This window comes from Strix aluco, chromosome 1 (genome assembly GCF_031877795.1).
Source record: "Strix aluco isolate bStrAlu1 chromosome 1, bStrAlu1.hap1, whole genome shotgun sequence".
NCBI lineage: Eukaryota > Metazoa > Chordata > Aves > Strigiformes > Strigidae > Strix > Strix aluco.
Window position 1 is genome coordinate 106907960 of NC_133931.1, and position 14924 is coordinate 106922883.

Consider the following 14924-nt stretch of genomic DNA (forward strand, 5'->3'; position numbering starts at 1 on the left):
CTTTTTAATGCGGACTAAAGCCCAGCTGCTCTATAATGCCAAACTGGCTCAAGCCTCTCCGATAAATTTAGCATCCAGAGCTCTGAATAAAGTTTGACTCACTTCCCAAGATTTCTTTCACAAAACAGCACGTGCAACCCTACTGTGGTGTGTTCAACATCACCCTATCATTGTTCAGAGCCGGTTTTATTTACGGGTCAGGAAGATGAGTGGAAACACTGCAGCGGGCAGCACATTTCCTCCTCAGATTGTTCTTCAGTGGCCCAGGGCACCAGATTTTCTGAAAGGATGACTATAGGAAACCACTTTTCTACACGACTGTTTAAAGCTTTCCTATAATGAATTACTCAATTGCTTTCAAATTTTTAATGACAACATATTTTGAATGTGTATACTAAACCCTTTTGATAGCGTTAAAATATAGAACACTGATGAACTAATTAGAATTTTGCTTTCTTCCACAGGCTGAAAGGTAAACTAAATGAAACTATTCCTTTATAAAAATGCTCACTCCTACCACTGATCTTCTTCATAGCAGCTGCTCCTATTAAACAATTCCACAACGGTTGCTTGCAAGAGGCCCAAACAGCAAGTATTAACTGTGATATACACCATACTATCAGGTAAAAAATGAGGGACAATCCTTTCCCCAGGGGCAGAACAGGTTATTAATGCTGCAGTCCAGAACTGCCATCAGTTACTTTGATTAATTAATTATACAACTACACTTTGTCTTGGATGCTTCCTGGCAGAGACAAATGCAGTCAAACAGTCTTCAAACTCTTAACAAACAACAATTATTAAAGAAAATTGCTCTCCATAGAAAGCATTCCTGGCTCTGCATAAAAAGCACTGTAAGCACAGGAAACCTTTGGAAGTCCCATTTCCTTCCTCATTTTCAAGCCTTGGAAGCTTTGCTTGTTTGGCTATTTACATTTGCTAATTTAGAACAAGGATAGTAACATTTAACTAAGAAGATAACAGTGGACTGAGATACCACATGAAGGCGGGGTTAAGTGAGAAAGTGTTCATTTCCAAAGTATGAATGTAATGTAAATAGAAACCAGGTAATTAAAATCCTGAATATACTTAAGTTTTGATAACATTTTATCAAGTTCACCCTGCATTAATATATTTTTTGCACAGAGCTTTCCAATTGAATCAGACTTCGTTATACTTAGAGGTCTCACTGATGAACAGCCCCCTAACATGAACACTTTTAATGACAAACAAAAGGTGCTTAACACAAAAACTTGCCTTTTGTTTATCCTTCTGTCACAAGTTCAAAGTTCCTACCAGATGACATGAGTTCCAGGGAAGAAAAAAAAAAAAAAATAGCTGAAACTTTAAAGCCAGGAGATATGAAGGGCCAGACTGAAATGCGTGTAAGAGTTAGAAAGGGGAGGGGGGTGTTGGATGTCTCAGGTGAGGAACTGACTGGGTTTAGGTGAGCTGCAGCTTGTGAGGTACCACCATCCCAAAAAGAAAAGGTCTGTTATTTGGCAAGCAGAATTGGTTTCATGGCTGTGCCAGGCTCAGCACAGAAACAAGGATTAGGTCCTCCATCCTCTGCCAGGTATTTACTCACATAGCAAGGCCTGTGTACAGTTCTCCTACGTAAAGTGCCCAAGATTCCAAGTTTCATCAGAACCATCACACTGCAAGATCTATCCAAAGTAGCTTAAAATGCAGGGCTTGAATTGTAACATGTACCTTCCTCCAACAGAAAACCCTGCAGGAGGGTGACTGTGCCATGGCCCTCAGGTGCAAATTCAGCAAAATCCACAATTTGTGAAGGAATGGCATACATTTCCCTGCTATTCCCATGATTGACAGAAATGTGGGAGTCAATCTCAAGGGACAGTGCACTTCAGATTTTGTCTACTAGGTGTCTGAGTATGAATGGCTTTGTGAAATAACATGCCTAACTCAAGCATAGAAAAACACAAACTAATTCAGTTTTCTCCTCTTGCAAGAGGGAATAAACATGTAGAGAACTAATACAAGGGAGAACAGCATCTTAAAAAACATAGAGCAACATGCCCTTTGAACTGTAAACACTTAGGTGGGCCTGAATGCGTTATTGCCTCTACATCCTCACTCAACACTGGCAGGTCTCTAATTTTGAAATTACAGAACACCTTTGATTTGTGAATGCAGCAGCCTTCCCAGGCACCCAAACACAGGATCATTTTAAGACTTTAATTGTTTTGAAAAGGTGTGCTCACAGCTGTACTTCAGTTTTTGGAGCTTTCTTCTCCTTCAGCCTTCCCTCAAACAAACTGTTACTCTGGCACATCACAGTCATCAAATGCCACGCCATATAGAGGGAGGCCTCGCCCTGGAAACTTTGAAAAAGCTTGTTTCATGTAATCATAGCAAGGGAAGTAGTTGTTCCCATGGATTTTTGTTAATTTAAGTTTTTCCATACAAAAGGACTAGTAACCTCTCAAAAATGCATGCTACTCACATGCACTGCTAACTAGCATCAACAGGTACATGTAAAAACAATCCACATCTGCCAGACTGCCCGCTCCTCCGATCCTGTAATTCTGTTAAACTGACAAATTTCTGCCAATGGCTTATCTCTTGCATCTTCAGAATAAGCAAAAATTAGTGGTGAACGACTTTGCAGCTTCCAATTCTTCTCTTTTTTATGTATAAGACATTACTCATATACTTCAATGAATACATACGTAGATAGCTATTGGTCAAATGACAGATTTATGTGGGGAAATGCATGACTTTTTCCCACTGAGAGGAAAAAACAGAAACTAAACTCTCTAAACTTAGTGCTTCAGAAACCTGTCAAGTAACCAATTTTTCATCGGTTCTTAGGAAGAACAAGAACAAACCACACCAAAAAACCCACCACCACCACTCACCAGTGTTACTATCAGTGTATATTTCAAGTTCAACTGAAGACACATATCTGCTTTGAGACCACAATCAAAAGTTACAACACTGAAGGCTTCTATAAATAACATTTTTTCCTGTGTAATAATTAGGTTATGTAAACATTTTTTTGGCATTTACTACTTCAGAATTACACTGTTTATTTTATTGCCTGAATTTTAGAAATGATGAGGTCTCGTAGATACCAGTGAAGGTAACAAAAAACTGTCTTCAGCACCTTTGGAAATGCCATCATCTTTTCAGCTAATAGGTGCATATTCCAAGTACAGTCAGTTATCTTGGATGGCAAATATACAAAACCCTTAAATGAATAAATACCAGCTAATGCTAATGCTTTCTCTCAAGAGAAAATGCTTTTGGAGTAGAGCTACAGGAAGGATGTAAGCTGCACACTGCACAATTGAACTTTCAGATGTATTGCTGCTGAATGGAATTCAAAGCCCCAGGGCACAAGCCTGTATTTGCCATGTAATAGATGGGAAATGCCAGCTTTGGAAGAATCATGTTCATTTGGTCACCTAAGGCTAGGTAATAAACATTGCACAAGGGAGGTTTTATGCTACTGTAGAAAGCTGACAATTCCAGATCAAAGGGGTATTTTTACACGAGTTTCACACTTACAGACTTTAAAGTAGTCTATTAGAGTTAGCCCTTTATCCTCTATCCTATTCAGAGGACCTCCTCTAAATCAGGCCACAGATTTGAATCCGAGTGTTCCTCCTGTGAGAAGCCTGCTCTACCATTATTCTAACTTGTATTAAACAGTAATGTGCATGAACTAAGCCAGAAAAATAAATCTGGCTCAAAGATTTCAGACTTGCACAGGAAAGCCTGGTCCAAGTTCTGCTGATAATTATGCTGAAGAGGGAGACGACCTTGGATATCTCCCATGACATATGAATACACAAACTGCCTATTAGATTTGCATGGAAGAAGCTCCTCATCCTTCTAAATGTGATTTAAAAAATAGCTAAGATTTAGGTTCAGCTGGTGGAAAATGGAGAAGGCATCATGCATGTAAATGCCGCTGGCTTTAACAGCACAACCATAAAGACCTGTCAAGACCTGAGTGTTCACATATAATGTCAGTGCATTGAAGACACAGTATTTACTTTGCTGGTTGCAATGCTGATGCCCACTGAATTCACAGCTCTCAGCACAGGGCAGTGGGAGTAGGAGCACGACTCCCCAGACTCTAAAATGCCAGAGCTGCAACTGTCAGTGCTAACACTCCCTTGCTTTGGTATTCTCTTCTGGCAACCCATGGGCCTTTTCTGACCTTCTTTTCCTCTTTCCTCTCAGAGTCACTCAACCTGAAGTTTCCAAAATGCATCAATTTCCCGAATGAAGTCTGAAAACAGTTCTCTGACATTCAGGTATTCCCAAGTAGATGCACTAAGAGACTCGTAAACTGGTGCTTAGCAATGATCCAAATAGACTGATTATATAGTATGCTCCCTGACAGAGAAAATATAAATTGGAATGAAATTTCTGGAACGAGTATTGCATACAGAGGACATATTTTGAAAATATTCAAGATTCTCCATTTTGTTTTCTAATGTTTTCTTAAACTTTGTCTTCTTTTTCAAACATTCTTTATAATAAATTCATTGCCAAAATATTTGTGGCAATTGAACACAGGCAGGCAGAGTTTTCAAATTGCTAGGCTGCCACTCAGACATAGAAATAAATGATAACATAAAAGAAATAAAATCTAAGCACAGCAGAAACATTTTCATTAACATCATACTTTGCTGTTTCATACAGTATTTGAGCTTAATCTTAAATTTCAAGGGATGTGAGTGCAGTATGAGGTCCTCTTACTTACACAGGTCTCAGCTTTCATTAAAATCCACAATTTCTGCATACCTTAGTAAAAGGCAGTTTTATCAAGTGTGTCATCTCCCAACTAAGCATCAAATCAGTTTGCGGGCACCCTTCAAAAGCACTGAAAGGTGTTAATAATACACTCTTTTGACCAGATATGAAAGCATTGGAATAACAACAATAAAAAAAGAAAGCCACAACTACTGTGTAATCTCAAGCTATTTTTAAAATACTCCCACTGTTTTCCAGAACAGAAAATATTTTGCTAATATTTGAATAACATTTCGTTGTGACCAACTCTTACTTTGGTGGCAGGTGCTTCCATTACTGCAGTACAGCACAGCCATGTGGGTCACTCAAGGCCACTAATTCCCAGACAGTCTTTGAAGAGCTTGGGAGCATCTGCAACACAGGCTTTGAAGATAGAATCAAAGCCTTAATATTATGTGGCTGTCAACTGCCAAGATATGCAGTGAAGAGAGTTTCTAGTGGACTGTACTGCCAAGCATGCAGGTGCTGTTTTCTGTGTTGCGGCTGGTTCCAGGTTTTTCTCAGTTAATAACTCCTTTTGAAAAAAGGAGTTGTTTCATTTTAAATTCAGTGTTATAAAGAGCGAGTCCAGACCAAACAAATAGTAGACAGACTGGATTCAAGCGAGGTGCCACAAATAAGGGATGAAGTTTATAGGGTGGGTCTTCTTGAAGGAGAACCTTTCAGTAGTTATTTACTTTAATGGTATTAGCATAGGACTGAGGAGCAGTCAGACCTGTTGAGCTACCACTGATGGAAGACATAATGCATAAGAGACTTTAAAGGTGTCCCGAGCTAAAAACCTTACTACATATGAACTCCTGTAGGGCAGCATTTTTGTCACAAGATCTACCATTCCTTTAACACAGCTCAACATTTGACTTGAGGACAAAATGAGCGGGTGACAAAGTGGAGAGCTTGTTTCTACATTTAAGGTCCCTGCCACTTGGATACTCATTTCCCTGCGAGAAAAGTTAATTCACATTTGCTATTTTAGGTAGAAGACTCCATGTAACTTTTCAGCAGTGTCTTGGTTCAAATGGATAATGCAAACAGTGCTGGCCAGCCTCCAATAAGGCTATTAACTTTCCCTTTTTAGAGGGATAGTCTCAGTCCTTGTATTTGCTTATCAATCAGCAATTTCCCCACAGGGAATGAAGTGTCATCCAGTAAAACCAAGAAAAAAGAGCGATTTCAATACTTTCACAGAAGGTGAAACACACGGTATAAACCAGAAAAATCAGTATGTGATACGTTCTCCAAGGCAATATTAACACTGCATGACGCGGCTTAAAGCTCGTTCTGATCTGCAATCATAGTATTTCTGTCCAGGTGGAAATCCTGCTACAAAAGTGAGGGTGGGAAGACGAGGAGACAGGGACTAGCTTCACTTATCTCTTCAGATGTCTGAAGCACCTGGCCATCCTCTTTGGGTTTTTTTGGGTTTTTTTAAATTCTACAGGATTACAGAGCAGCTGGAATTATGTACGTGTGCACTAGATTATGCATTCTGCTGGCACTCAAAGTATTTTCTATGACCATCTGCAGCACATGAATTTGTCTCATGTTCAACATGATGTTCAACCTGTAACCCGCACCAAACCCCATCCCTTGCAGAAGTTTAGCTCATGGGGCCATAAGAACATTTTACCCTGAAGTATCTTTGTCTTGACATAAGCATCAGATTCAAAGAATCTCTGATTCTGTGATCAGATACAACATTGGCTACAAACCAAAATATATTCAAATTACAGTATCCAAAACCAATGCAAGACAGAGTATACTTTAGACAGTGAGCCTTCTTATGAAAATTCAGTAGCAAAAATGGCATCTTTTGTCAGCTTTAACGTATCAGCCAAAGAAAGACACATTTATATTGTCCCAGTTTCTTCATCACATACTATCTTCCATGGACTTGGCATTCCATAGGTTTTTATACTCAGGTGTGTATATTTGTATTCCTTACTCCTGTGAAACAATGACATGTTAGAATTTTTAATGAGTGGCTAAAATATGTACATTATTTTGTAAAGTTTTATGAAGAAACACGTAACATGGCTATAAACAAAAACAGTCCAGCTAGCTAAATGGATTAATCTCTAAATTGTTTCATTCTTATCTCTAAATCAGAGTATAAAGCTTTGGTAAGTTAGTCAGTGTGCGCTGGGAGAGTACGTCCCATGAAAATCTTAGCCAAACTGAGTGGGGGAAAAAAAGCTCAATTAAAGCTGACTACCGCACAGCTCAGTTGTAGACACTTAAAGTATTTTGGTTAATATTGCTCACTAAAAGCAGGCATAGACTACAAGTGTTTCAAGTTATTTTCGGTTTCATTTTGGTTCTTCTGTTACATCTTTCACCATTCAGATTGATACGAATTAAATGAAACTGTTAGTCTGTTCAGCACACAAGATGGAACATTATTACCTTTGCTGAATTTAGATTACCAGACTGAAATCGCTGATAATAAACATTGCTTCTTTCTCCGCTGGCCACACAGGGTAAAAAATTTTGATGTTTGTATTTGAAAGATATGTTAAGAACTTTATTATGATCAGTGGCACAAAGAGAAGGAGGTCCGTGACAATGAAGGCTTGAAAATACATCAAGTCATCTCCAAATTCATGCAATAAAAAAGTTTGTATGAAGGTTAGTTTTACTGAGCTGAATGTGTCAATGAAAGTAATCCAGGGAGGAGAAAGTATGACACAGATGATAGCACATTTTGTTTACTTCAGTGTTTACAACAGCCAAGAAGTGGCCTATGCTTTATGGCATAAAGCCTATGACTATGCTTTACGGCATTCCACAGGCCCTTTCTGAAAGATCTGATTAAGTTCATGTTGGTAGGTAGTACCCAAACAGGAGAACTGAGTCCTTTCCTACTTGCTCCTGAAGCTTATGAAGGCTTCATATGCACTAGTAAATGCTATATTTTATCATAACTAAGAAACATTAACTGTTTTGTTATACAAATATAGTGCAGATAAGCAGTGTATTTAGCCACAAAATAAAACATGTCAAGGTCAATTGCAGGACAATGAAAAACATAACACAGACCTTGTCTATCTGCCTTGTAGCAAACATCATAAATTTCTTGTCTCTACTTGGATTTTTTTACTGCTTATTAATAGCCTCAATGTTTAAAACAAACAAACAAAAAAATCACAAAACTAACAAAAGAAAACAACCCAAAAAACCCCAAACCCAAAATCACAACAGCAAAAAACCAAAATGCATGTTTCTTTCCAGGAGGACAGAGCTTGTGATAACCATCCACTGAAGTGGATGCACTGATGATCTAAGCAAATAAACCCAGATAATGGAAAGTTCCATACCTATATCTTGCTTTGGACGTGTATACCTTATACAAACAGTTAAGGGGATGAGAAGAAGGCAGGTATAAAAAAAATATTATATTAAACCTTTTCATATTGTGGAGAAAGTTTTTGCACATCATAAACTGAAAATTTTTCCCTCTCACAAATTAGTATAACTTTTACTTCCTATGCTACTAAGCCTCCCGACACGCAGAAAACATTTTCATTTCAGAACCTTGACTTTTTTTATCGAATTAAGCAATACCGTTTATTTCCCTTGTAACTCAGTGACTGGAAGAAATTACAATCCTGGAATAACAGTTTGAAATTACAACAGTATAAAATTATAATCAGTAATAGAATTATGCAGTAATGAGGATATCAGGTTGTGGTTTTGCCTTCTGAGAGATTTATGAAACGCTCATCACTCTACTGGGTGATCTAACAGAGTAAGCCTCTGTTAGTCAATGAGGGGAATTCAGGATTACAATGTCTCTGTGTCAAATAAAAAGAGAGTCTGTATGAGAAAAAACATGGAAATATACAAGTGTCTGGTCTTGAAGAGTTCCATGACAGCATGAGGAGAAAAGATGACCTTTTGACAATTTTTAGAAAGGATGCAGCTCATATGCGTAACACAAGCTTTGAGTACAGTACCTAGGCTAAGATCCACAATGGGTATAAAAAGTCAAGGCTTTACACATACTTGGAGGCTTTGAGATTCCTCATACCAGTAGAAGTGCTAACATTCCACCATATGCACTGCTTGAACTACACAAGTTTACTTGGGCTGTTCAGAAAAGATGCAAAAACAGGACATCATGTCTTCTCTTCTTCAGTACACGGATAAAGGATTATAGACAATCTTCCCTTGTTACACAGATCCCTGTCTTCTGCCACAAGACAGTGCCTGTTTGTGAGTGCAGATTTTCTGCAAAACTCTGTCAATGCTTTGGCCAGTGCTGAAGAAGGGGCAGCTCCTCATCTCCAGCCTGAGGGGGTGGAGTGGCAAGGGTGGTTAGCCAGAGTTCAGTCCTCTGGCAAAGAGCTTGCTACAGTTTTATTTGTTACTTCTATATACAAAGGGACTTCAATTAGCTGTATGCTGTCTGAGACAAGAGAGCCTTTATAAGCTTCAAAATGGCCTACAAATAGTGCTTCTGTTCCTTCACTGATGTGTGGGACTCTCCCATGGGACATACAATGGCTATTGTGTTGCTCAGAGAGCTCTATCTGGGTTCTATCTGGAGCCTGCTTTTTTTGTTGGGTATTTATAAAATTAGCCAATTTATAGACTGCTCAAGTTTGTCTTAAGAAACAAGGTGTCTTTCAAAAGATAATTCAGAACGAACTCCGTGAGTAAAGTAAGGGTAATGAAGCCATGGCAGCAAGTGATCACTGGAACAGCAGCGCTGGCACAGAAGGACTAGATGCCTGAATACAGACTGAGGGAGGTTAAACTTGCTCCCATCTGAGAAAGAACAAGGCTTTGGAAAGAAATCCTGCTCTTTATAGCTGGCACAGGCAGGGCATCTTAAAGAAATGTCTGGGGAGAAAGAAAAGATAGGGCATAGCTAATGAAAGGGAGACAGATACATAACACCACTGGACTGACTTTCCCTAACAAAGTGGTTTCACCTGGAAAGAAAATTAAGATTTCTAGGGCTAACAGAGCACCATTTTATACAGAATTCTGTCAGGCTTCAGTGAAGATAGTGCCCTTCACTTCAATAAATAGTTTAAGAATCAGAATTAGATGTGCTCAAGTTATAAGGTACACAGTTTACGACAAGAATAACTTACAAAAGAACAGATAAATTTTATCATTTTATATACATAAAGACTGAATGTCATTGTAAATCTTGAATACGGAATACACAAAACCATGCATTTTTCTTTTAAGATATATATTTTTATACCTTTCTAAAACCACAGTAGTTCTCCCTTGATATAAGTGCTAACTACACTGAAAGCTGTTCTCTAGAAGGAAGTGGGGAGGAAATGACAGTAATACATCCAGGTAATTGGTAGCCAGATGTTACAGCATCCTCACTACTAATTTGGAACGCAGATAAGCGCCAAAGTTACGATGCAGAACAAAATAATTTTGAATTCAAGGGTGATCTGAACTGAGACAAAAGGGGCAATATCTTAATGGCAGAAATTAAAAGCCCAGAGGCAGTGACTCCAAAGGCTTCAATTTGTTGAAAATCTCTGGAGAAGTCAGTATGTTTCCCCACTTCTACCAAAATAAAAAACATAAAACCATTTAAAGGAAGAGCAAGGCTGCAAAGGAAAGTACTAAAAATTGGGGCTTTAAGAATTCTTGCGAAGTACATACTGTTAGAATCACCCTTGTCGCATGTGCCTCAGAGCAGTCTCAACCACAGGAACAGCTACTTCTGTTCCCTTGGCCCCATATTCTTGGCCTCATTCAACACACAAAACACAATGCTCTTACTCTGGTCATGAATTAGGGATTGGTAGCAAAAGTAATGAGAAGACATCTTCTTCACTTCTTGCCAAAATCAGAAGACACAGAAGCAAGTAAATACAGTAAATAGATACTTACTGTAGATAAAGGCAATAATTAAAGTAGAATAGTGAAGGGAAAAAAGAGAAAATAAAAAAATATTTAATGTAGGATTCTAATATTGCTTCTGGCGATAGAAGTTTCTGTGCTCTGGTGGGAAAGTCACCCAACTAACATTTCTTAGAAGTGCTCAGGAGTAGTGTATTGCATTTTTTCTAGCTGACTCAAGTCCGTTATGTTTGTGGCTAAAAGCAAAGCTACAGGGAGCTGAGCACTTAACTTGTAGCATTCAGTATGCCTTGAGCATAATTTTTAAAGGGGCATTCAAAGAGATAATTACCTGCTTTGGTCTAGAGTAATTATTTTCAATGTCCCATTAACTGAGTTAATTCTGCCAGCATATAGAATTAGCAGGAGAATCACCAACAGAAGAGAGAAACACACTGAAAGGCACAAAATTTTCCAGGGTGAGTCCTAACTCTTAGCAATAGTGATGGAAGTCATTTAACAGCAGTGTTCCGTGTAAGCAACCTGTAATTGATCTGTTGAAGCTGCCCTCAGGAGGATACCTGAGTTGAGGTTAAGGGTTAGGGGAAGGATACCTGAGTTGAAGTTAAGAGTTGAGGGAGTTCAGCAACTGACCAAAATGATAACCTGAATTGGTTTAAAGATTGCTTTATTACTAGAGATAATTTTATTCCGTATTGATGTTATTTGCTTTTAATAACTATTTAATGAGGCAAATTAAACAGGAAGGGTTTTTTTTTCCAAAGTTAAAAACACAACACTGTAACAATTCTTGCATCAAAATCCACTGTCAAATTTATTGGAAACTCTACTATCTTGATCAACTTCTCTACAGCCTGAGAAGACAGTCATAGTCTAAGCAATAAAACATGTGTATATGAAGATATACACATGAATTATCATCTGAACATCTTCCAATGCATACAATTTAAATGAAGGTCTGTGATTTTTATTCAGGTTTTAAATAATTTATGTTGGGTTCCTTTTATGTCCAGCACTTTCTGACGGAGTCACATGAAATACTTTTTTTTTTTAAACTGTTTTAAAATAATTTCACACAGAAAAGATGACAGTTAACAATAGTTTTGCTGCCATTTTTATCAGCAAAGAGTTAAGACCTCAAAGAAGAATCCTTTATTAATAAAATTCATAGCTAGATCACATTAAATTTTTAACCATTTAATCATCTATTACCAACTACTTTTCCATGCTTGAGCATTTACAAACGGCATTGTGGCAAAAAAACCTCCAGAACATTCATTCCTTTGATTAAGGATCTCCTTGGCTTGAGCATAGCTACTGACAAGCTCTACTGTCAGCTTCATTTGCCTGGGAAGACCGCAACATGCGTATCATTCCTCTTTTCTCAGATGGAGACAAAACCTACTAAAAATCACAAGGAACTCAAGTCTCTTGACAGTACTATTTTCGTATTATCAAATATCAGCAGAGAGATTGTGGAACACCGAAACCAGAGAACGAGAGCAGGATGACCTCAAACACTGAATCGCATTTCCTCTTATTGCCATGATGCAACTGCCTAATGGCTCCACACTGATTTTGGACACTGAACGTGAACACAGGACTTCCTGTTGGTAATTAATGGCATTAAATCTTTCTTGGATAATTCTTCACTGTTTACTTCTTTTCGGTATGATTAAAATAGTACTGCTAAATTCTGTTTCTCTGCCATGCACATGTCAATTCACCAGGTAAATGTCCTACTTATAAAGGAATAACCAACTGTTGTGTTAGTTGCCTTCATACACAGTTCAGTTTCAAATTATTTAAGAAGTAGCAGTATCTTACCAGGACTGGTTCTGTACAGCTCAGATGGGCTGCTGACCTTCTGGCTGGAGGGAATCCGCTGATGGTATAGCGGAGGTGTTTTCACTATGAGAGAAGGAGAAGTACAATTCCTCTTCAGTAACAGCTAAAATGTTAATAGTGCTGTTAAAAAAGATAGCTATCTTCTTACCATATGACGTCTCTGGTGACAGAGGAAAAGCTGTTGTGGATGGGACAGCTTCATTTCCATTTTTTGTTGGGGTGAAGATCCCCCCATCTAGTTCATCTTGAAAACATGCAACAGCCATCTAAGAAGGGCACAAAAAAGCAAAATTACAGTGTGACAATTCCCACTTAACCCTACAATACAGTGGGGCATTTTTCATCAGTTTACTGAAGGTTTCATATAATCTCATCCACCATTCCAGCAGAGAGATCTTGGAACACTGAAAACATGCAAACACACAGAGAGAACAAGAGCAGGACATCCTTAAACACTGAATTGCCTTTCTGAGATAACTACAGTCATATGTTGTTCTTACTGCCACGATGCAACTGCCCGATTGCTTCACGTTGATTCTGGACACTGCACATTAACATGGGATTCCCTATCAGCCATTCGCTTCAATAAATATGTCTTGAAAAATTCTTCATTGTTTACCTCCTTGGTCTCCTCTACAGGAATTGGTGATCCTGGATTTACAGCCTGGTCAGTAGCAGGAGACTTCATCCATCCACTCCGGTTATACAATGGCTGCCCAGGGACATCATTGTCATACTGCCCAATACTTAACTTTCTGATCCTTCCTCCTGTTGCATCGTCATCTTGCGTACCTGTTGCTGAAAACAAATAGGAAAACTGATTAATTTTTTTTTTTTTTTTCCCCAGTTAGAGCTGTTAAAACAAACTTCACTATTGTGCCTTCAGTGATTCTGTTGCAGGGTGCTCATGAAATAACTGGTTTCATAACTGCTTTGCAAAACCGCACAGATGGGGAAAAAAAAACCAGTAAGCTGTAGTTAGCCTTGCTGACACAAGTTGGAACGTATTTGCAGTACACCTGGTTCCAGAGGAGTGAAGCGGTACGCTCCTGCTGGCGCGGGTTTTTGGAAGCAGTTAGCTCAGTGCCACCGGCAGAGCCTGCCAGGAGGGGCCGCTACGGTCAGTCAAATGGGAAACTCTCCATCCCTAACGCACAGCAGCTCTCGGCAGCAAAACCACTGCAGTTTTCCAGGACTGTATTTTCCCCGAAAAAACAGCTTCTTTTTAGTTACCACAGACCCTCCCTGGCCCTTATAAACCCAGCTCGCTGTACACCTTTCATGACACATACGGCAATCACACTTAAGCACAAAAATTAGGTATTAGATTAGGTCTTAGATATACACAGGAGTTGTAACCTTTTGGAGTCTGAGGAACAGAGCACAGGAGTAAACTGAGCCAGCAGAACAATCCAGGATATTCAAGGGCATAAAGCAGTATTTGTTTCCAAAGTCACTATTAAGACAGTCTCATTAGATACAGCTTTATGATTAGCAGGACTTTATGCTTCGTCATCTACACCCACCAACTTTCAGAAAGGCACTTACAGCATATTCCTGCAGCAACTGCTTTTTCCACCCTTCTTTGTAAGAATAAATCAATGATAAGGATCCTTACTGTGTAGCCACAGGACAGTACAAAAGTAACTGTATGTATAACAACCCAGATATTCCTCTGAGAGTTTTTATTGTCTATAAATGCAAAAAGATCTTTGAGAATTAGCTATTTCTCTTAAAAGAGCTGAGAATTTCTAAAAGGATTTATTTTCATTGCTTGGTGTCATTTAAACTATTACAATAATTTCCAGCTGTAGGTATGTGTTGATTAAGCACATTTCCTTCACATCCTGATCATGGAGGTGTAACAGTAGAAGTGCAAAGCGTGCCCTTCTTCTAAACCAGCAAGAGGGCTGAACCAGCCACTTTGGTAGAGAAGACAATATTGTACACATTCCGCACACATCCATTTCCTAATCAGAAGTAGCTGACAGAAGCCGAGGTGTACAATCTGGTATGCAGTATAAGTGACTGTATTATATAAATTTCACCTTGATTATACAGCACAATTATAAAGCATCAATGCACAAACAGGTTTCTGTATCGGAGAACAGTTTTTATTCAAGATTAAAATACAGACAGGAATTTCAGACTAAAAATCAATGGTACTTAAGTAATTCTGCACTGACTTACATATGTATCAAGCTGAATAACTTGCTGGCAAGTAGTGCCTTATCTTAAAAATATTAATAAATCTCTTGTAAGACTACAGAATTGGACACTTGCAAAAATTCAGCCCTGCTACCATCAGAGTCAGTGTGATAGTAACTCCCACTAAAGCAAATAAATAAATAAAACTGTTAGTCGCTTTTGAAAATTCCACCAATAGGGTTACATTTCAGGGTCCAAATTTAGCCAGTTATTTTATCAAGTCAAGATAAGCG

At 38.6% G+C, this 14924-nt stretch overlaps 1 protein-coding gene across 5 annotated transcripts in view; it reads right to left on the minus strand.

Moving 5' to 3' along the window:
• Positions 1 to 14924, minus strand: part of TNS3 (tensin 3) — a 241567-nt gene that overhangs the window by 39508 nt on the left and 187135 nt on the right. For all 5 annotated transcript variants that reach the window (XM_074830359.1, XM_074830370.1, XM_074830348.1 and 2 more), the window contains 3 exons: positions 13103 to 13281; positions 12632 to 12749; positions 12463 to 12546 (listed from right to left, as the gene is read on the minus strand). In XM_074830359.1, the coding sequence (XP_074686460.1) occupies positions 12463 to 12546; positions 12632 to 12749; positions 13103 to 13281 (381 nt within the window). The remainder of the gene's footprint in view (positions 1 to 12462; positions 12547 to 12631; positions 12750 to 13102; positions 13282 to 14924) is intronic.